Source organism: Balaenoptera acutorostrata, chromosome 1, assembly GCF_949987535.1.
Source record: "Balaenoptera acutorostrata chromosome 1, mBalAcu1.1, whole genome shotgun sequence".
NCBI lineage: Eukaryota > Metazoa > Chordata > Mammalia > Artiodactyla > Balaenopteridae > Balaenoptera > Balaenoptera acutorostrata.
In genome coordinates, this window is record NC_080064.1 from 146412066 (window position 1) to 146434295 (window position 22230).

A 22230-nucleotide genomic window follows, 5' to 3' on the forward strand; every position below is an offset into this window, starting at 1 on the left:
TTCCTCAGAGGAAACCTGTAAAACACCACCGACACTGAATACTGTTTTTCCTCCAATCTAAGATTCTACCAGTTCTTAAGATCCACCTCAATTGCAGTTGTTAAAAGTGTGAAAACATAGGCAACTTAGAACAAATGAAATGCGTTACTGAAGGCTAAAAGTGTTAAAACTATGCTATCAAACTGTCGATAAATGATTTTTCCTTGTTAAGATATTAGAGGGAGAGGGAAGTGACCAAGAAAGCATCTGACAGAAGCAGCATATTTCAGAAAGCGATTAATATCAACATATTGATTTCAATAGATTCCAAAGAAACAGGCGACGTCAGCAGTTTCTGGGCCACCTGCTGAGCACCAGTTTACTTAACGGTAAGCACTGCGTTTACTGACCTGCCCGAGCACCCCTGTACTGGACAGTGTATTAGCTTTATGGCTCATGATACAAACATTACAATCTTTACAATTACCATGTAAACTGATGATTTCATCTCTTTGAGTCCACACTTGCCACCGCAGTCAGGGAGTTCCTGCCAGCCAGCCCTGAGCTGGGCTGCCTCACCAGCGGGTACACAGCAGGCTCCTGCACCTGCCAGGCTACTGCTCACCCAAGCCTTGATCCTGCTTTCCTAGCTTCTGACAATCCTGGCTTCCAAACTTCCCAGCTCTGGTTTCCAACTGCTTCTGTACCTGCCTCTACCCTGGTTCTCAGTTTTGCCTTATTTTAATCCTCAATCAGTGTTACAGTGATCATGACTGAGAGGTGACACATAGGTAAGTACACCTGGCTTTATATATTTCTAAAGAGTACTTTACTCAGTTTCTTGGACTTTTAAGAACCTTTCTGGGTTGCAAGTTACCTTCATTTCATTTCACATTACGCAGTGTTACTGTTTTAACTCTTAAGTTTTATTACTTTCATACACTAAACCAACAACAACAAAAAAGGGTGAGAAAAAAGGTAGTATTCCAAAGAAGCTCACATAATGTCAACAATAAATTCTGTTCCTATATGCCATGCATTTGGAATTTACAGTCCTACTCTCTATCAATACTCATTTTTAAAACCTTGGACAACTCAATTTATACTTAAGAGAAGAATTCCTACACTACCTAACTCAGAACATGGTGAGAATCAAATGAAATGCAAGAGCAATCTATATACTACAGCCTATTTTAGACCCTTATTAATATCGCTTTTTTGTTCAAGCCACAGTTGGCTCTCACCTGAGCTACCGCACCAGCCTCCTAACTGGTCTCCCTCTCTGCTTCCTTCCACCCTTACAGTCTATTCTTACACAGTAGCTGGTCTGATCTCCCTCCACCCTCTCTACCCCCCTTCCCTTTTTCTAAGAATTAACATCATTCCCCTACATAGAATCCTTCAATGGTTTCCCATGACAATTAGGCTAAAATTCATATTTTTTTGTCAAGGCCCACTAGGCATACAAGGTCTTAATCCCCCATATTCCTCCTGGCATTCATTCACTCAGCTGCAGCCACCCATCTTTCTGTCCTTGGCACGCATCAAGCATATTCCCTTCTTAGGAACTGCACAGAAGCCTCTTCTCCCACAGCCTCACATGGCTCTCTTAGGACTGCTCATGGGTCGCTTAAGGAGAGAAGCTGTCTTTAACCACCCCTTGTAAAACTGTCCTCCTCCCCAGCCCATTACACCTTCATTTTCTTTCTTAGTGTTCTCACTACCTGATGTTATTCTTGTGTCGTCAGCCCCCAGGCACCTCTAGAAAGTAAGGACCTGAGTTAGGATACGGGTTTTGTCTTGTCTAACCACTGTTTGTCCTGCCTCTGGAATGGTGCCTAATAATCATGTTTCAGTGTACCCAAAACCAGTTAAGTTTCTCCCAATTTTCCCACATCATCTAAGATTTCTTCTAATGCTGTCTTTTGATGTGTCTGTCACCTAAGACCAGAGTTAATTTCAGATCTCTTAGAGTAGTAGTTTAGTTACTCAGAATCAAAGACACAAGACAGGTTACCAAGAACCACGAAAACCTAAAAGAGGAAATCTAATGTTCAGTGAAAAATCAATGGTAACTTTCATTTGGGAAAAGAACATCTAATGTTAAAATACCTTTACTACAAAATGACTCACCCTATGAATTTAATGAAGTCGTAAGACAAAGTGTACAATCAGAATGCTATAGGGAAGTATCAACACAATGCATCAGTTTTTATCTGTGTCCCCTGAATAAAGCATTATAATGGGATTATAAAAGATGCTCAACCATAAAGGCTGGGTAAATGAATTATGCTCCAACCATTCGATGGCACAGTAAACAGTTGGTAAAAGGCAGGCTGTAGAGCTATGCGCAGTTGCATGGAAATACATCACCCTGGAGCACTCTCTAGGTGTCAGCACAGTTCCAGGAGCTTCATGTCGTTACTTTTCTTTATAACAAAAAGTTACAAAGTGGCACAGAAAGAACAATCCCATCTTTGTAAAATAAACACAATGTTATGTTTATATGCATACAAAAGGTTCAGGAAGAATCAACACCAAAATAGTAATAAAAATTCTGGATATTCTGAGTGTGAGTGAAGGACTTTTCTGTGTTTTCTAAATCTTTTACATCAAATGTTTATTAATACTGTCACCAAAAAAAGGAAAGATCTGTCGCTCAGAGGTTTTTCCACATCATATTGCCAATTCCTTCCCTACCCACTCTTCAGGGGGATGGGAGGTAGGGGTCACTTGAGAGAGCACCTTTCACCAGAAAATTAGCAAAGCTCCTAAGGTCAGAACATAAAGGCTGTATGAAAAGTTGATGAATAAAAATCAAATCAGATAATAGGACCGTAGCATCTTATTTTCTATTATGACACTACCATCAGTTATATTAGATATACTGTTAAAGACAAAGTAGTAAACAATTCTTTTGAGTCTATCTGAAATCTATACTACGTTCTTAGGAGTTACTTTTTTGAGATGGCTTGAAGAAATCATGTTCTTCTCCAATGTTTCTGAAGAACAAGACAGAGCATCAGTTATGTACGATTTTCTCTAAGTAACCAAATAATTCTTCACTGTAGAAAAGCCAAAATGTTTTATATCTGAGTAGGTATTTCTCAGTTTCCAGGGAAACTGATACAAAATTTCTGAAATAAAGACATTAAGAGCAAACTTCCAATGTGCCTGTGCTTTATATTTGGTGTTCTGACCTTGTTTCTATGGAAACTTAATTAATAGGCAAATGCTGAAATTGAGGTTTCTCTTATCACTTTATTGAATGCCCCCCCAAAAAAGACAAATTGAAATGAAATTTTAACAATCGTGTTAAACATAAAAAGGTAAATTCTGTACTCATGAACTCTATTTTTCCAGTTCCTGATTTAGCACTCCTTCCTTATCATACATAGTCGTATGCTAAATGCTTAGTACCTTACCTGCCCGCTTACCAGCTTCCCCTAATGTCCCTCTGTCCAGGGCATTCTCGGCTTCAATTGGATTTCACCAGAACAAACTCTTTAAATTATATCAACGTGTTTACCTGACTGATAAATTTAGGCTATTTCATGACTTCTACTTTTATTCATATCCATTGCAATGTATGTACAGACAGAGAATGGAGAGGTAAATGTTGCTTCTGAGTTGTGTACAATAAACTGGAATGGCAATAATCAAAACTGGAGTATGCTGAGATAGGCCTAACTTATGGATAAATTATAAAATATAAGGTGCACTCTAAACAGTTTCTTAAGCATCCCAAGAACTGAATTTGGCATATCTACCACCTCCCAAGTCTGTCTCTTTTGTTCAGTAGCTGTGTTACACAGTCATTTCAGATCTCTAAGTCTTGGCTTCTTCATCGGCAACAGAGGGAGAATATATACGGGCCTTATTTGTAGATGGAAGGGCCAAGTGAAATACACAAGAAAATGCATTGTAAATCTTAAAAGAATTCTATAAAGGTCCAATTTTCGTCTCTCATCCTACATTAGCCAACTACTAACTGTTTTTGAAAATCATTTAGAGGCTTACCTTATAGCAACAAGCAGAGCAGTTTTCACAAGTACTTACATGCTTTGTGTTTAAAGCTACAATTAATTCACATAATTTGTTCATTCTTTCACAATATCTAACTATTCTGAAAAGGGAGTACTTTCCACTTACAAAGCCACGTCCATCATAAGGGTGAATCCACAGGCTTAATTATTCTAACTTTTAAAGAAATTAAATAAACCCAACTAAAATTTAAATAGAAGAGCTGTAAGACATTTCGTCTATGAAATAATGAAATAATCTCTGGCATTTAAATGAAACAAATGGGCCAGGGGGGCTTTAACATCTTTATGATACAATGTTTTATACTTCAAAGAACAGTCTTTATTAAAGTGCCACTATGCTACCCAGAAATTTTTTTTTTTTATCCTAGAGCCATCCCTTTCCAAAATTCTAGAGGCAAAAATCAAACATTTCCTCTCTTCTCTCTCTCCTCTCCTCCCCGACAACACCCACCCCCAGCCACTTAGCCTTCAGAACTTTTACCTGAACATTCTTAAAGTTAAATAGTATTCTACTGGGGGGGGGGGGCGGAGGAGGGAGCCATGGAGACATTTTTCTGCAGGATGGATGTGGTATGTTAACTCCCAAACCTTTATATCACAAATGACAATCCGAAGTTGTTTTTTCTCCTTTGAAACTTCTGTCCAGCAGTCTCAGGAACCACCTCACCGCTCCCTTAGAACAGGCAACGTGCAAAAGAAGTCGGTTAAGGCTGTGCAGCTGAAGACATACTTGTGTCAAAGTGGGAATTTAAAAGTAATCAGAACTCCATGGGGTCTCCTTTGGTAAAGAAAAAAAACCCAACTATTCTCTGCAGCCGTGGCAGTAACGTTTCACACCGTTCACAGTTATTTTAAGCCCCTCTCCCACCATTTTCTTTCCTATCGTGTTCAAATTATAGTTAGAAGGGATAAAGTAGCTTCTATCAGGGCGACTGAAAACATTAAAATCCAAAGAATTTTAGTTAAGAACACCACACTGACTCTGTCCATCTCTATTTTGAATTTAAATGACAAATCCTCTAATGTTTGTCTTAATTGTCTCGAGTATCAACTACCTTAACGAATAGAAGTCTATCATCAGGCCCTTACCTAGTTCCTTCGCTTAGGTACCATCTGGATAGGGAGACGGGATGGATACGCCGAAGTTAGAGTATTTAAGTTTTCATTAAGAAAAGAGAGAATACACCAGAAAGTCTCTGCTAAGTCCCACGCGATGTTAAATAGAACCACGAACAGGAAGGGCCGCGGATTGGAGGGTCTCAGGCCGGGCTGGGAAATGGGAACGGGGGAAAGAATTGGGCATTCGGGTAGGGAAGAGGGAAGGAGACTGGCCGGACGCGACTGGTAAAGAATAAGGGGTGGGGACGCCAAGCAGAGCCAGCCTTCGTCCCCGGTGCCCAGCCCTGGGAGAGCCAACTCCGGGCAAGAAGGAGCCCTAGGCGGCGTCTCCCTCCCGGGGGACCCTGGGGGCGGCGGAGGCCAGAGGTAAGCCCGAGAGCAGACGGCGCCGGCCCCGCGAGGGGCGAGGCGCGCCCGCCGCTTCTTACCTTCGGGCATCTCCCGGTCGCTGATCTGCTGCAGGTGGTGGCCTTCGCCACCTGCGAAATCCAACTCGGCGGGTTCCACGGTAGCTGCCGCCGGAGCTACTGCCACCGCGTTCCCGGCCGCCGCCTTGTAGACCTCAGCCTCACAGTCCGGCTCCGCTGACCCCCTGCGCCGGCCCACCTTGGGGCTGGCATTGGGGCACAGGCAACAAGACAGCGAGTTCCCCATGGGGCGCCTTCACTCCTCGCCGCCGCCGCCTCCGCTCGTCCCCTGACTCCGCCGAGCTCAGAAGCCGCCCCCTCCCCCAACAATGGCGCGGCGGGCACTGGCAGCCCCGGGCTATGCCGGGGCTGTGCCGCAGATGCAGACGCGACTTCGCCCGCCGCTCTCCTGTCCGCCCAGCCGCCGGGCCCCGGGCAGGGGCCCGGCCCCGGCTGCACCCCCGCCGGCCGCCGCCGCCTCCCCGGAGCCAACTAGTCTGTGAGGGCTGTGACCAGACCGGCTTATTTAAAAGGGGTGGGAACCAGACAAGCGCTGAGACGCGCAGCCGCTGCAGGGAGAGAGCACAGCCGGAGCTCCTCCTCCTTCCCCCGCCGCCTCCTGCCTGAAAGTAGCTAGCCCGGCCGGCCCTTGCCTTCCGGAATGTGTCCTTCGGTTACCTGGTTACGACGGACCAATCACGACCAGAGTTCCCTCAGAGCGCAGGCATGTGACTCACAATGCCCCGCCCCCGCCCGCGGCTGCCCCGCCCCCCGAGCGGCGCGCCCCGGACTCTGGTTTCCATTCATCTCTCGCGCTCCGAGCTTTCCGGTCCTGAGGGAAGCGCCGCGTTTGTTAATCGAAGCCGTCCTGAGTCAGTGGGCTCTGTAGAAAGCCCCTGTTCGTAAAATGCCAGTTCAGTTAGCAACTCGGTTTCACCGGGTCGACAGTTGACTCATTTGATGTATCGCTCAACGAACTTAGTTTCACCCCAATTTTTGACCGTTTTTTATAACTGAATGCTCCTCCTGTCTTGCCTTCCAAAGAGTGTTAGTTTCCGCCTACAGTTTAACCATAGCAACCCCCGGGGCCCTGGTCCTCTGCATGGAAAATAAACCATCACTAGATCAAAAGCTTGGATAAACACTGTAGCATTTGTTATTCAGAAAGCACTCTAATTTCTAGCTAAATTCTGCAAGCCTCTGTTCCTCATTTGTTAAGGAAGAAAATCTCCTGCTCCTCATTGCTGAAAACAGCAGGTGGCAAAAGATGCCCAAAGATGTATCAAGTCCTGTTGCATTTTCACAACCGTAGGCATAAGTGATACCCCATGTCAGTGTTCCCCTGCCTGTGGACATGCTAAGGTAAGGGCGGTGGACCTGTGTGGTCCTGCTGAGCCTGGGAGAGACAGGCTGACTCAGAGGCTCAGAGCAGAGTACCCCCCTACCCAGGGGGCCACAGGATCCAGCTAGCAGAAGGTGGAGGGGTCTCCCTGTATTCCTTTACCCACAGCCACCTCAGGGCCTTGGGACAATGTCATTCCTTGTCTGTTCCTGGGACATCCCTCCTGGGCAAGGACCATCAAGCACCTTCAAACACCTTTACATTCCTCCCAGCGGTAACAGTGATCTGAGGATAGATAAGCCAACGTGCTGATTTGCATGCATTTTGAAATCCCTTAAAAATAAAGACGTAGTCACCTTCAGGATGGGAATCTTTTTTTCTTTTTTTTTTCCTTTGGCGGTGCCTCCCGGCTTGCGGGATCTTAGTTCCCCAACTGGGGATCGAACCCGTGCCCCCTGAAGTGAAAGTGCCGAGTCCTAACCACTGGACCACCAGGGGAGTCCCCAGGATAGGATTTTTTTTTACTCGAAATACCTGATCCAGCCTGACGGCCAAGAGTGATATTGGCAAAGAAGGAAGAAAAAACACAAGTAGCCTCTGATTTAAGATACCCCTGTTTTCATGATTTAATAATGATACAAGGCAAAGGGTTTAGGTAACAGATCAGAAGTCCAGTGAACGTTCTCGGAGCCCTGCTACACCCCAGGCACGGTGGATTATAGAGACGCGGAAGAGAGTCAGACCCACGGAGCACACAGGCAGGGCTCCCAGGGTTATTACAACCACTTCTGCCCATCGCAGTGCCCACTTCCGGGAGGACAAGGAGCCGTGTCGATTCTCTACTCATCACAACCACCCGGCAGGCTGGGTTTGATTACATGCCCACTGTACAGCTGTGCAAACTGAGGTGGCGAGGCCACAGGCAGACCATGAAGACCCAGGTCTCCCTGGGGGGCTCTTTGCACGCGGGGTGCTGAATTAGGCACTGCTGTAGCACAGATCCAGAGAAAGAGAAGAGCAGCTTTCAGGGAGGGACATGTCCTGGAGCACTGCAGGGTGATGGATTCAGGGGCAGGGAGAAGATGGCAGGACCAATGAGTCCAAATAGCAGAGGGGACCTGGGGCGGGGAGAGCACAGTCTGGCCAGACCTGGTCCCCGCCACCCCACTGGCGTATTGAGGTACACTTTCTCCATTCTGTTGGCCCACTGCACACTGCCCCCTTCTTTTGGAGAACCCCCCTGTGGTTTGGGGGGAGGTTGGCAGTCAGAAGAGCAAGCCCATGACCCAAGCTGAGCCAACCAAATAGGACCTCACCCCTCTGGCTGAAATAACTGAACCCAAGGAGTGGGCAAAGATCCCAACCACCAGATCAGAGACTTTTTCTGAGGTTTGTAAAATCAAAGGTGGTTTGCGATACTACCAAGTTGAAGTCTGGAACCCTAGTGGTCATCTCTCCTTCTGTGTGAAGCCTGCCTGGCATGGAAGAGGGCGGAGTGGAGACAGAACAGGCAGAGAGAGCTCTAGGAACACCTAGATCCCTAGATCCAGGCTTCCCGAGGCCAACACTGCCCTTCCCTTTCCACGGTCTAGTGGGATGAGCCAATAATTTCTCCTTTTTCTTTAAGCTGGTTGGGTTGAACTTCTGAAGCCAATGACTAAAGGAGTTCTGGCCAGCGCACAGTCATGACTTACCGCGTCGGGTGAAAGGAGCCAGAAACGTGTACTTCGTGGTGGGACAGAATCTATTTCTGTGGACCCAGAGGCCTCAGAGGGACACGTTTGGGCCAACGTGCAAAGGAGAGACAGACGGTGCTGGGACAGGCAGCAGAGAGACCAGCGAGGTGCCTGCAGCTGCCCGTGTGATGCGCCCACCATGAGCCTTCGCTGGAAATGGGCACCGCAGACGTGCCCGACAGGGAATCATCCCGCTCTTAACAACTTATTCCCTCTCACTATGGTGTGGCCCTGAGACCTCCTCACACTGGAGGGGTGCTGTGTGTGCGGCCCTTGCTAGATCTGGTGAGCGTGGGCTCTGCCGGGAAGACCAAGCGTGGTAAGTCTGCGGCTGCAGGGAACCCCTCCTCAGTGTGTCAGGGTGAAGAGCTCCAGGCCTGGGGATCCAGGGAGGGATTTTGTCTGGGGGCTGTTTCATCAACAGACACCCATTTGATTACTTGTGTGGAGGCAAACCGCACTGCCCTCAGGCAGAGACTGAGTCACCCAACAGAAAGTCATATTACACAGTAAGAATTATCTGGAGCAATTGAATTCTTAGCATTGCAGGCTTCCCAGTCTTTCTTCCTATAATAACGTCTCCAAAGAAAGTTAGCTCCTGGACTCTACATGAGCACAGACTCTGGTGGGAGCCAAGGGGCTCACATGGCAAGGATGAAGGCTGGCTTGGCGAGAAATACATCGTATATACATAATATAATTACATTGAAATAGTTATCAAAATATGCTTTTAAAATTAGAATATGGTAAGGTTCGTGCTTCTTTATTAACATTCTATATAAAAGTTTTGGAGTGGTGACTAATAAGCAGCATAATTATGAGGTAATGATGACTATGTGGTATTTTGAATTATTTGCAACAATTGTAATGTAATATGAATATAATCCATGATTTCTATTACTGTGCTTCATTGTCTGCATTCATACCAAAAGGAAATAAGTTAGTGAGAGTTGGTGTAACTAAAGATGTAACAGTACATTTCTTTCATGCTCTGGAGATAATGTTCAATATACAAATCCTCTGGTAGCCCACTGACTCAAATTCACACTAAAGTGTAAATGATTGTCCTGGGCCCTTTCCTCAGAGTAGATAAGACAGTGGTGATAGTGGGACCGAATATGAGGCCACTAAGCACTGGGAATCAAATAGAAGGGAAAGATATTCCGTGTGACTGAAGCAGCCACACTTCAAACCTGCTGACAAAAACCCTCACACACACACTACCGCGGAGAAGGACATTCACTGCACCATTTTGTATAATAGCTGTAAAGAGAAAATAACTCATGCCCATCAGTAGGAGACAGGCTAAATCAACTGGTACTTCGCACAATGGACTGCAATATTCTGAGTGGTTACAAAGGAATGAAGCCCTTCATACGCTGACATGGAAAGAGCTCCAAGACATTTTGTTTAGTAAAATAATAACAAATAATGGAAAGGTGCTAAACAATGTTTACAGTATGCTGCCTTCAAGGCAAGAAAGGGATACAAATTAGAATATGTATTTAGACTTGTTTGAATTTGCATAAAGAAACATTGAAAGGATAAGAACAAAAAAAAGCTTCCAGGACAGCAAGCAGTGGAATAGGTGGAGACAGACAGGAAGCTGAATCTTCACAGTGGACCTTTCAGTTGTTTTCATTTTTGAACAGTGTGTATTCAAAGTAATAATAAAATCACGGTAACACAAAACTGTGTAAAGGACATCATTTTCATTGTATAGATCGACTGTTAAAAAATAATAGGACTTCCCTGGTGGCACAGTGGTTAAGAATCCATCTGCCAATGCAGGGGACGCGGGTTCTAGCCCTGGTCTGGAAGATCCCACATGCCGTGGAGCAACTAAGCCCGTGCGCCACAACTACTGAGCCTGCGCTCTAGAGCCTGTGCTCCGCAACAAGAGAAGTCACTGCAATAAGAAGTCCGCACACCACAACGAAGAGTAGCCCCCGCTCACCGCAACTAGAGAAAGCCCACGCACAGCAACGAAGACCCAAAACAGCCAAAAATAAATAAATAAAATAAATAAATTTTTAAAAAAATAATAAAAAAGATGTTTTAAACCTGGAATAGACCCCACTGCGCTGTGCTGGACTGTGTCAAGCCTGAAAGGCACTGAACAAATATGAATCCCTGTCACACCCTGATACAACAGGTGCAGCATGACAGTCCCTGGTTCTCTGATCAGGAAGTTTTCTTCTTAATCTCGCCACGATCCGCCCATCGTTAACGCCACCGAGCTCAAGTCTCACAGGCCACACAGGTTGCTGTCACTCAGCTCCTGGCAACCACCCTGGTGCCGAGTTGCAGGCCTGGCATGCAGGCACCCACTTCGATACGTGTTGAGGCTCCGTCTAGTCCACAGGCCCTCCGGCCCCGTACCAAGCATCCTTCAGGAAATTGGACTCAACAACCCCTTTCCGCTCTGCTCATTAAAAACCACCACTGCAGCAGGGCTAACCCGGAGCGGCCTCCACGGCGTGGCCCGCTCACTTTGATGTGAGCTGGATTCGGAGAATCGGGTTCATTTACTGCTCCTCTAGCTGCGGGCTCCATCAGCAGCGCACACTCACCATGGTAACGCTCAGGCCTCTTTGGGGAACCCTTCTTTTCTCTGAGCTTAAAACTATTCAAAGGAAGATCTATCCAAGTTGATCAATTAAAAGACACTTATTAAATACCTTTTCCAAAGTCAAAACATCTACAACAAGAAGCTGTTAAAAGCATAGATTAGAAGTTGTGTTTCCCTGAGACACGTGCTAAATTAGGTTAAATATTTAGCTGGAAGTAAAAAGGCACAGCACACTCATCCAGAGCAAGAAAAGGTCAGAACGCTACCCCTGGGGGAGCCCTCACACAAAGGCTCAGGACACGGAGACTGTGGCTTTCAGGGAACAGGGCACACGTCTGTGTGGTACCCGAATCGTTCTCACTGCTTTGTGCTCACGCCCCATGAGCTCTGGCTAAGGGGATATCAGCTCTACTCATTAAAGGAGAGAACACTGGAAGCATTTAAAATAAACACCGGGGCTTCCCTGGTGGCGCAGTGGTTGAGAATCCGCCTGCCAGTGCAGGGGACACGGGTTCGAGCCCTGGTCCGGGAAGATCCCACATGCCGCGGAGCAGCTAAGCCCGTGCGCCACTACTACAGAAGCCGACACGCCTGGAGCCCATGCTCCGCAACAAGAGAAGCCACAGCAATGAGAAGCCCGCACACTGCAACGAAGAGTAGCCCCCGCTTGCAAAAGCCCGCCCGCAGCAACGAAGATCCAGCGCAGCCAAGAATAAATAAATAAATTAATTAAATTAAAAAATAAATAAATAAATAAACACCGGTGATTTTCAAAATCATAAAAGTTTCCAACAGGCTCAAGAGAACAGGAGGAACAAGGAGAAAAAAGATGGAGGGGAAATCTCCTGAAGGATAAAGGGTGATCGGGGCCGCGTGGATGCTGAGATTTTGTTTGTTTGGCTAATTTTCAGCAAATAAGATTTGTCTCCTCTTGCCTTCGTTTCCAGGTCTATTTCCTGCAGCTGTCACTGGCTGGCTGTTTGGAAGCCCAGCGAATTCAATTCAGAGCTATGTTGTCCCTGAAATGTCAGTGTTGTCCCACTCAATGAAGAAACTGTGATGCCCTGGGATCAGGAGGGCTTATGAGATCAACAGTGCTAATCTGCTATCAAGGAGAACCTCGGTTTCCAACACTTAAGGCTAGAACTTACAAAATAAATTATTTCCTCAATTTAACTGAGCCTGATTTGGAGGGAATATGAAAGGTTGGGAAGTGAAGGTTCTTAATCCCAGGATTCTGGGCTGGAACGAAGCTTGGCTGGAAAGCTGGGATTCTTCTTTTCTTACTCATGCTAAGAGCATCTATTATGACAGCCCATAATTATATAGACATGGCCATTCCACAGGGCAAATTACGTCCATTTAAAGGTCACTACTATCAAAACACAGCACAGCGTGGTTATCTACTGCATGCCTATAATTCTGGCTCGTGACTCTAGCACTAAAAGGGGTTAAATGAGCATATGGAAGATCTCTTGTTAGGAGGAACCAAATGTAGTTCCAGCATTACAGAATGGAGAGTATGGTCTCAAAACACAAACCCATACGGATAAGTCACAGACATAATGTAGTCGGTCAACTCTAACAGCGTAATCTGATGTTACTCATTACACATACACACCTGCCCTCTCCCAAATCAAACAGGACTCTCCCCAGTTACTCACCTACCATACCCTGACAAATGTCTGTACACGTGGCTCCACCAACGATAAACTGAGGGCTGGGACACAATTCCTGAAAGCAACTGGGGACAAAACACAAGTCCCAAGATGCCCAGTGATGGTGGCAGCAAGAACTTGATAGTCCCAAAAATCCGTGGAAGAGACCTAGGAGAACATTTACTGCACACACCGCATTTTATTGCTGAGGATGCTGAAGCCCAGAGAAGGCAGGAGAGCTGCCCACGGTCACACAGCCAGGGGTGGCAGAGCAGGAGCTGGAGCCCACGGCCAGCTCTTTATCGCGATACATACTGTGTGGGTGTGTGGGTGTGAAAGCGGGTATGGGGGAGGGTAGGAGAAAGGCAAGGGCTGAGATAATGACATGAGGAGCTATGATCTCACCCATTCAGACAACACACCTATTTACAGGGAGAGGATGAAACTAATGTTTAGCACTCTAACAAAATGCCCTGCACCCTGTGGACACTCATTAAATACTTGACTCAGTGATGACCCCATGTGCTAATGGAAACACTGAGGCGTCAGGAAGTGTCCTATACAGAGAGGAGAACTCGGCTCCATTCCCACATCTGACCTACGCTTCCCCTGCTCACCTGCCTCAAAGTGGCAGCCCTACAGCCTTGTATAAAGCTGCTAGCTCCTACCTAAATGGGCCAAGACAGTGCCTTTGGACTGGTTTTTTTTTTTTTTTCTTCCAAATATTAAAAAAACTCATTAACTTGTTTTCTATTAAAAAAAGTATGTGCATATGGGTAAAAAAATCTGACAGTAAATAATGCTGTAAAACAAAAAAACTCCTTCTACTTCACATTCTTTGCTGTTAACATTTCTTATGTATCCTTCCAGAAACCGTCTTTTGATTTAAAAGCGCACTTACATATATATCCATTTTTTATCTTGGACATCTTTCCTTAGCACATATAGAGCTTTATCATTTCATTATAAGTACCATGAGTTATTTAGTCAGCCCTCCAATGATGGGACTTAGTTCTGTTTGTTTGTATGTTTGTTTGTTTGTTTGTTTCAATCTCTTGCCATCTCTAGTGGCAATTTAAAGAGAGAAGTGGCATGAGTCAGACTAGGGGTTCTAAAAGTGGACAGCTGCAAATTCTAATCCCAGGTGCTTGACAGCTCCCAGTCTCCAGACATCCTCTCTTGGCAGACAAAAGGTGGAGAGATTTAAAAATTGAATAAATAAAAATAGAGAGACAAAAAATGTTGAATGTAGCTTGTTTTTTAAAAAAAGAAGGAAAAAGTTGCTTCATGGAGAAGGAAGGGCAGAGAGCACATTGAACAGAGGTTTAGCAGAATCTCTCTTGTTAAAACCTTCTTAAAAGAGTCTCCTGTTGGAATTCCCTAGCAGTCTAGTGACTGAAAAAAAAAAAAAAAAAAAAGTATCCTGTTCCTCATCTCCCATGCATCCATCAGTCTACTGAAATCTGGCTCCGATCTCCAACGGCTTCATGAAACTCTTCTCACCTGAGTCACCAGCAATCACGGAAGGAGCTTTGTTCCCCTGAATCTCACTGTTCTTTACACTCGATACTGTGGCCTATTCCCTCCTTCTGAAACCCTTCTCTCTTGGCCTCTATGTCCTTACTTGCTCTTGACTTTCTCACCTTTCTACTCCTTGTCAGTCTCCTTTAAAGGTTCCTCTGCTCTCCTCATCCCCAGGACCAGGGAACCCCCGGGCTGGGTCCTCAGTCCTCGGCATGACCCCATTTCATAGAGCAATAACATACCCGAAACCTTCTCCCTGGGTGACATCATCCAGACCCGTGGTTTCAGCTACTAACTATAGAATTTGCTGATGCTCCCCAAATCACTCCCCTGAGCTGTACATTCAATTACCCACGTCACACTGTCCATACGGTAGAAGCTCACTAGACTCATATCTAATAATCTACCTAGCTCGGCTAACATGTTAAGTTTGGTTTGGAAGACAGAGTGGTTTGCAAAGGCTGGAGACAACTGAAAGCGTTATAACCAGAATGGCGCTAAGGGGTTCATAGGCAGGTGGAATGTTCATTTGGCTACGGTTAGTCATTAGCATATTTCAAAACACACACCAGCCTCCACCAGGAGAAAACAATCAAGAAATGCCATGACTCAGAGGTTGTGTGGATCTCTCAGGGGCCACAGAAAGTCCTCATCCTTGCAAGGAGATCACAGCTCAGCATTATGCCTGAAGAACATTTCCAGAGTCTTCTCACCATTGTTAACTTTCTACTGGAACTCCTATCAGATCAGAGATACAAAGTAACATGGCAGCCAAAGATGTTTATAAGAGGCAAGCCTCAGTAAAGAGGCAGGCTCCCACCTCCCCCACTCTTGGGACATTATTTTTTTCTTCCTTAAAAACAAACTTGTCGGACTTTCCTGGTGATACTGTGGTTAGGAATCCGCCTGCCAATGCAGGGGACACAGGTTCCAGCCCTGGTCCGGGAAGATCCCACATGCCACGGAGCAACTAAGCCCGTGCGCCACAACTACTGAGCCTGCGCTCTAGAGCCCACGAGCCACAACTACTGAAGCCCACGTGCTGCAGCTACTGAAGCCCGCGTGCCTAGAGCCTGTGCTCCGCAACAAGAGAAGCCGCCGCAATGAGAAGCCCGCTCACCGCAAAGAAGAGTGGCCCCAGCTCGCCGCAACTCGAGAAAGCCCACACATAGCAACGAAGACCCAACGCAGCCAAAAACAAATAAATAAATAAATAAATTCATTAAAAAACCCCAAACAAACATGTCTTTTTAGTACTTCTTTTACTTTTAGAAATGTTTACTATTTCTCAGTAAAGATCTCAAAACATTCCATAAACTCAAATTATTCAAGCCTTATATCAGCCTCTGATGAAAGGGCACAAGAGTAACACCGGTATCAGTAAGGAATTCAAGGTAGGAAGTGATTTAAACCACACATTCTCAGTGACTTGGTGACTTGGAAGCATTGCTCCCCAGGGCATTAGTCCATGTCTGATAGTCTATGTTTGGTAGTACAGGAGCCCTGGCTGTGCACTTCCGGGAAACCCAGCGATGTCGCCACGTTTTATCATCATCACCATTGATTATGGCCACATTACTCAGCTCAGCACTCCTGTCGCTCTTGGATCTGGCCCCATTTGACGTTTCCCACAACACTCTCTGTTTCCCAAGGTGCTCTCTCTCCCCTAATTACAATGCACCACTGCCTTCCTCTGAACATGCTGGCTCTGAATGCATATCCACAGCCCTGTGCCTTTGCTCACACCTGTGCTGTCTTGGTCTCTATCATGACCCTCTTCTTTTACCAACCCCCCCATCCCCCGCTCAGATGTCTGCCCCAATCCCACAGTCAGTTTAACTGCTTCTGCCCCTGAACTCCCATACATATTTATATTTCACTCTCTGGACATTCTGTCTTATAATAATTGCTAGAGATAGATCATAGCATTGAGCATCTATTATGTGCCAGGTACTGTGTTAAACCCATTCTCTCATTTAAGCCTCCCAATAACCTGGAAAGTCATATTATGATTCCCATTTTATAGATGAGGAAACTGAGTCCCGGGGAGGTTAGTAACTTAGCCACAGTCACAGAGCTAGTAAATGGCAGAAAGGGAACCAGAATCCTGATCTACCTGATGCCCAAACCCAAGCTCTTGGCCATTCTGCTGCCTGTCAGCTGTCAATTGTCTCTCTTCCCAACTAGCAAAAGCTCCACAAAGGCTCCACATTATGATCTGCACATGACCAGCACTCAAAACATCAAGGCTGAATTAAAAATTCCAAATTCATTCATTCAAGAGGCAGCAACTGAAAACAAAGAGTGGAAGACCCACACTGAGGCCTCTCCCCTTCATCCTTATCCTAGCCTCCCAAAGTTCAACCCCCCGTGTCTCTGTGAACTTGGGACGGCCATTTCACGGGCCCTTACCATGCAGCTGGCATTGCCTCACTTCTCTCTGTGTATTTCTCCTTAAGATCAATGAACCGCTTAATTACAAAAAAATGGACAGAGAAGAATAGCATTGACTGGGCCCATGCACTAGGGCCCACACACACTGGGCGTCCCTCAAACCACAGGGGCCCAGGTTGGGTGTCGACCCAGAGTGACGGGCAAGTTGGGAAATGGGAAGTAGCTTCTAGGAGCACTTCCTGCTCTCACACAGCCGTCATGCTCTTTGTGATAGGATCATTGTCCTTGCCCAACACTAGTGGGGGGAAAATCGCCTTAGGATCATGAATAGCCAAAAGTTTCTCCTGAGAACCCATGCTTGACCATGAGATCTTCAGTCTGGGCAAACGTGTCTTCCAACCCTTGGAATAAGAACCCAACCAAACCTTACAGTCAGGACTTAAAATAGGCAGAAACACACAGCAGGGGCAGGAAGTCAAATTTTATGATTTCAGAAAACATCTAAGTATCAAGCTTTATTAATTATTGAGAGGGCAGAAACAAATATACATATATATTTAGCCCATCTCATCTCCTTTCCCCCAAAGGCAAGTAAAAATTACCATCTTTATGGGAACCAGGGTTATAAGAGCCACATCTGGGCAGCTGGCTTAAAGTTCCTAAGACTGAAGTGGTAAGGGGTTACCCTCAAAAGCAGCAAGTGAAGCAAAAAAGCAAACAACCCAATTCTAAAATGGGCAAAGCACATTTTTGTGCTTTGGAGAAGTAGGCATTTCTCCAAAGATGATGTACAAATGATCAACAAGTACACGAAAAGATGGTTAACATCACTAATCATTAGGGAAATGCAAATCAAAACCATGATGAGATACCACTTCACACCCACCAGGATGGCCCCCACCACAAAACAGAAAATAACCAGTGAGGGTGAAGATGTAGAAAAATTGGAAGCCTGTGCACTTTTGGTGGGAATGTAAAATGGTGCAGTGGCTATGGAAAACAATATGGTGGGTCCTCAAAAACTCAAAAGTAAATTACCATATGATCTAGCAATTCTGCTTCTGGATGTAAACCCAAAACAATTGAAAGCAGGGTCTCAAAGAGCTATTTGCCCACCCATATTCACAGAAGCATGATCCACGATAGCCAAGAGATGCAAGCAAACTAAGTGTCTATTGATGGATGAATGGATAAATAAAATGTGAAATATGCATACAATGGAATACTATCCAGCCTTAAAATGGAAGGAAGTGCTGTCACATGCTACAACATGCATGCATCTCAAGGACATAATGCTAAGTGAAATCAGCCAGTCATAAAAGGACAAATACTGCATGATTTCACTTATATATGAGGTACCTAGAGTAGTCAAACTCATAGAGACAGAAGTAAAATGGAAGGAAGGATGTGGAGTTAATGAGTGCGCAGTTTCAGTTTTGCAAGATGAAAAAGTTCTGGAGATGGCTAGTGACAATAGTTACACAACAAATTACTGTTACTCAACTATACACTTAAAAATGGTTAAGATGGTAAATTATATGTTGTGTGTATTTTACCACAATGTAAGAAAAAAAGAAGAAGAGAGGGAGGAAAGAAGGAAGGGAGGGAGGGAGGAAGGAAGGAAGGAAGGGTGGAAGGAAGGAAGGATGGAAGGAAGGGAGGGAGGGAGGGAGGGAAGAAGGAAGGAAGGATGGAAGGAAGGAAGGATGGAAAAGGAAGGATGGAAGGGAGGAAGGAAGGGAGGGAGGGAGGAAGGATGGAAGGAAGGAAGGAAGGAAGGGGGGAAGGGGGAGGGAGGGAGGAAGTGGGAAGGGAGGGGGAAAGGGGAGGGGAGGGAAGGGGAGGAAAGAAGAGCAAATGAATTCATTGGTGCACCTCATTTCTGGACACCCCAACCTTCTTGCCGGCCCCTGAGAGACTTCAAGGGAAGAAAGAAATGAAGCATTTAGGAACAGACTGAGTTTTCCCAGATTCCAAGGCACGTCCCCAATAGAGATAGAATCAGGGTCATTACAAACTCAGGAGTCTATTCAATAATCTGTAAGATCTTAGAGGATAAAACTGGGTCCTATCGTGTGATGTGTGAGCACAGCCTGGTCAAAAGCAGCTGAGTGAGAATCCTTCACTGATGACTGGGGATGGAGAGGGTACTTTCTGACAAGCTTTTATTTATGCATCTGAAAACTCCCAATAATGGGAGTTCTTCAGCTCCACATTAATCAGGTTCTACTACCTCATGGTCCGGCTTTTATAGCATTTTGTTGACAGGCACAAATCAGCATCCCAGTCTGAAATTACCATATTTACGTGGACAGTGAGACCAGGTGAAGACACATTTTAGGGGAGAGGGTGAAATGTGTTTGAGGAGGTGAGGGCTTTAAGAATTTCAAATGAAAGAGAAAAACTAGGCAAAAGCTAAAGACACCTGACTTTGGTCACAGAGTGAAACCTTCTCCCCTCCCCCCATATCCATCTCCCCTCCCCCAAGCTCCTTGGGGTCCTTCAATTCCGCTCGAATGTATTCTCCTCCCCTAAGTCTTTCCATCATTCAGTCCTAACATCCCACATTGCCATGCCCGTGGTTTATGTCTCTGTTAGCACTTCCTTCATTCTGCCCAGGATGTCAGTCCTTTATTCATGTGTCTGCCTCCCCGCAATCTCCCTCAGAGCCGAGACCCCGGCTCATCCCTCAGTTTCTCCCCGACCACCTTTCCAAACAGGGCAGAGCCAATGCCTGGCCCAAAACAGAGGCCTAAAAAAACTGTCTGTTGAAATGAAATGTGGCTGTCAACTCTTGACATTAGAATATAAAACCATGGTTCTGGGGCTTCCCTGGTGGCGCAGTGGTTGGGAATCTGCCTGCCAATGCAGGGGACACGGGTTCGAGCCCTGGTCTGGGAAGATCCCACATGCAGCGGAGCAACTGGGCCCGTGAGCCACAATTACTGAGCCTGCGCGTCTGGAGCCTGTGCTCCGCAACAAGAGAGGCCACGACAGTGAGAGGCCCGCGGACCGCGATGAAGAGTGGCCCCCGCTCGCCGCAACTAGAGAAAGCCCTCGCACAGAAACGAAGACCCAACACAGCCATAAATAAATAAATAAACCCAAAGTTTAAAAACCATGGTTCCCAACCTTGATTTTGCCAATATCCCAGAGGGCCCACATAGGTTCTAGAGGGGCACGGAAGATGGCCATGGGGGGCTGGAGGGAAGTAGGGCAAAGAAGTTATCCTCAGAGGTGGCAACTGTTGTGTAAAATTGATAGGATGAAAACAGGAGGGGTAGAGAGAGCTGGAGTTAAAGGGTGATTTTGACCACGTCCAAGGAGTTATTCTCTCCTTACCCTCCCTCTTCATCCATTGCCAAGAAAATAAGGACCATGGCTTGATTTTCCCATCACGGTCTAGAAGACAAACGGACCCTGGCCAAGGGTCACAAAGCATGTTCTCTTATGAGACTTGTGGGCCAGACACTGAGCAGAGCACTTCAATGGATTATCTCAATTCTCACAACCACTCTGTGTGGGGGGCTCCTATCCTTGAGGTTAAATCACTGACAAGGGTCACAGAGCAGTAGGTCATGGGCCCAGGTTTTGGGGGGTTGGTTCTACATGCCTTGCCCTTGAGATTTGGGGGGGGGGTATCAATGACAGCATCCCAGAGCCCTTGACTCCCATCTGTATCCACAGACCCCCAGCCCCACCTCTCCACTCCCTAGCCCCAATAGAACAATGGCAATTCATAACCCTAAGCAACCCTGCACACTTCAGCAACGACGTCACAGTGTACCCCAGGACTGATTACTTCTAGCATTGTTTTTTTCCATCTTGCACTGGCCCAGGGGTCCTATGCAATAGCTACCATGCCTTCTGTGCCTGTTATGTGCCAAGCACTGTGCTCTGACCTTTATCTCCAGTCCTTGTACCAACACTGAAAAATAAGATGCCAGTAGCACCATTTTACAGATGAAAAACCTGAGGATCACAGCGATTATCTGTCCAAGACCGCACAGGCAGAGGCAGGATTCAAATCTAACTTGTCTGGTTCCAAAGCCAGTGCATGCTCTTCCCTCTATACCTTATCACCTCTGCAAAGATGTTTTTTAAAGTGGAGGGGTGGGGGTAGGCTGAAATATGGGATACAGGAACATAGGGTCAAGAACCATAACTTCTCCCTCAGCTACTTCTGACCAGAAGCGAGGGCCCTCCATCCTGACACTCAACAGCAAACCCATCTCCTTTCCGTGGGCCGCTTCCAAACAGTGCCTTGAGTTTGGGGGGGGAGCATGGTCCAAGATCCTTGTAGCCCAAGCCTGATGGGCACGCTGGGAACTCTGGATCCTTAAATAGGACCCCTGAGTCCAAGCACTTCTGCCTCAGGGTCTCAAAGTCCTGGCCCAAGTACTTCACGGCATTCTGGCTGGAGCCAAGACCTTCAGCTGCCGCCTGCTGCTGGCATACTCTAGCCGCCAGCGCTGCCATGGTCGAGGGCTCCGTGGGGTAGACAGAAGGGCAGAGCTGCTCTGTGCTGTCAGATCTGCCCCACTGGGAGGGGAGCTATAAGGCAGTGTGAAGGGGAGGTGGAGCAGGTAATCATTTCACCTGAGGCCCTGCTCCAGAGGGAAATGAGTCACAACCAGGAGCAAATGTGTACCCAAGGTGCAAATGAATCGGCCCCACCCTCCCCTTCTGCCTTTCAGCAGACAATTTGGAGGCTGGGAAACTTCCAGGGCCCCTCCCAGGCCATTAGCCTAAGAAATCCGTTAGGATCACAGCCATCCATCCCCATCTCTTTGCAAGACCTGCTTACTTCCCATTGGCCCCATCAGCTGAGATGAGAAGGCCTGTTGGGCAGCTTGAGGCCAGTATTTTCCAAGGAATTGGTTCTCAGCAGGAGGGCAAGGGGTTAGAGGGGTCTCCTTTCCTTCCAGAAAAGTTTAGTTCCATATTTGCTAGAAGGACAAAAATATCAGAGACGGGTGATTCATGGAGTGGACCAGAGTAACCCCAAGCAAAGGTGTCCCTCCTACAAGTGAAGGGTTTGGCCTTTGCCTGGGTATCTATCCCAGCAGCACCAGTAATTAGCTCTGTCACCTTGGGCAAGTTATTTAACCTCTCATCCCCTTAATTTTCTCACCTGTAGAATGAAAGGTAATAGTAGGCCCTACCTTATAGGGTTGTTTGGAAGGGTGATGAGATAGTACATGGAATTTGCTTAGAATAGTACATAAGGAGCACTCAGGAAATGCCAGTCATCGTTATTCCTAGGAACCAGGACCAGATAGAGAAGGCCTGGGGAATAAGAGTTGTGGGTTCTAACCTCAGAAGGGAAATGGGCTCTGGGAGGTTGCATTAATCGCTTTTCTCAGGTTCCAATTTCCTAGGCCTGGTCTACCCTAAGGATGTGGAACATCAGTGAGTTTTGAAACTGGAAGGGGGAGTGGCTGGAAAATGGT

The 22230-nt window shown here is 46.4% G+C and overlaps 2 protein-coding genes across 5 annotated transcripts in view; both read right to left on the reverse strand.

The window, feature by feature from the left end:
* LOC130705040 (cyclin-Y-like protein 1) overlaps positions 1-6165 on the reverse strand; it is a 34542-nt gene extending 28377 nt beyond the window's left edge. For 2 of the 3 annotated variants that reach the window (XM_057531064.1, XM_057531060.1), the window contains exon 1: positions 5573-6163. In XM_057531064.1, coding sequence (XP_057387047.1) covers positions 5573-5798 — 226 coding nt within the window. In that variant the 5' untranslated portion in view covers positions 5799-6163. Of the gene's footprint in view, positions 1-5572 lie in introns of all 3 variants that reach the window. The other variant, XM_057531051.1, reaches the window with a different exon arrangement.
* The window catches only part of EDEM3 (ER degradation enhancing alpha-mannosidase like protein 3), a 422356-nt gene that overhangs the window by 188414 nt on the left and 211712 nt on the right, over positions 1-22230 (reverse strand). The window lies entirely within an intron of this gene.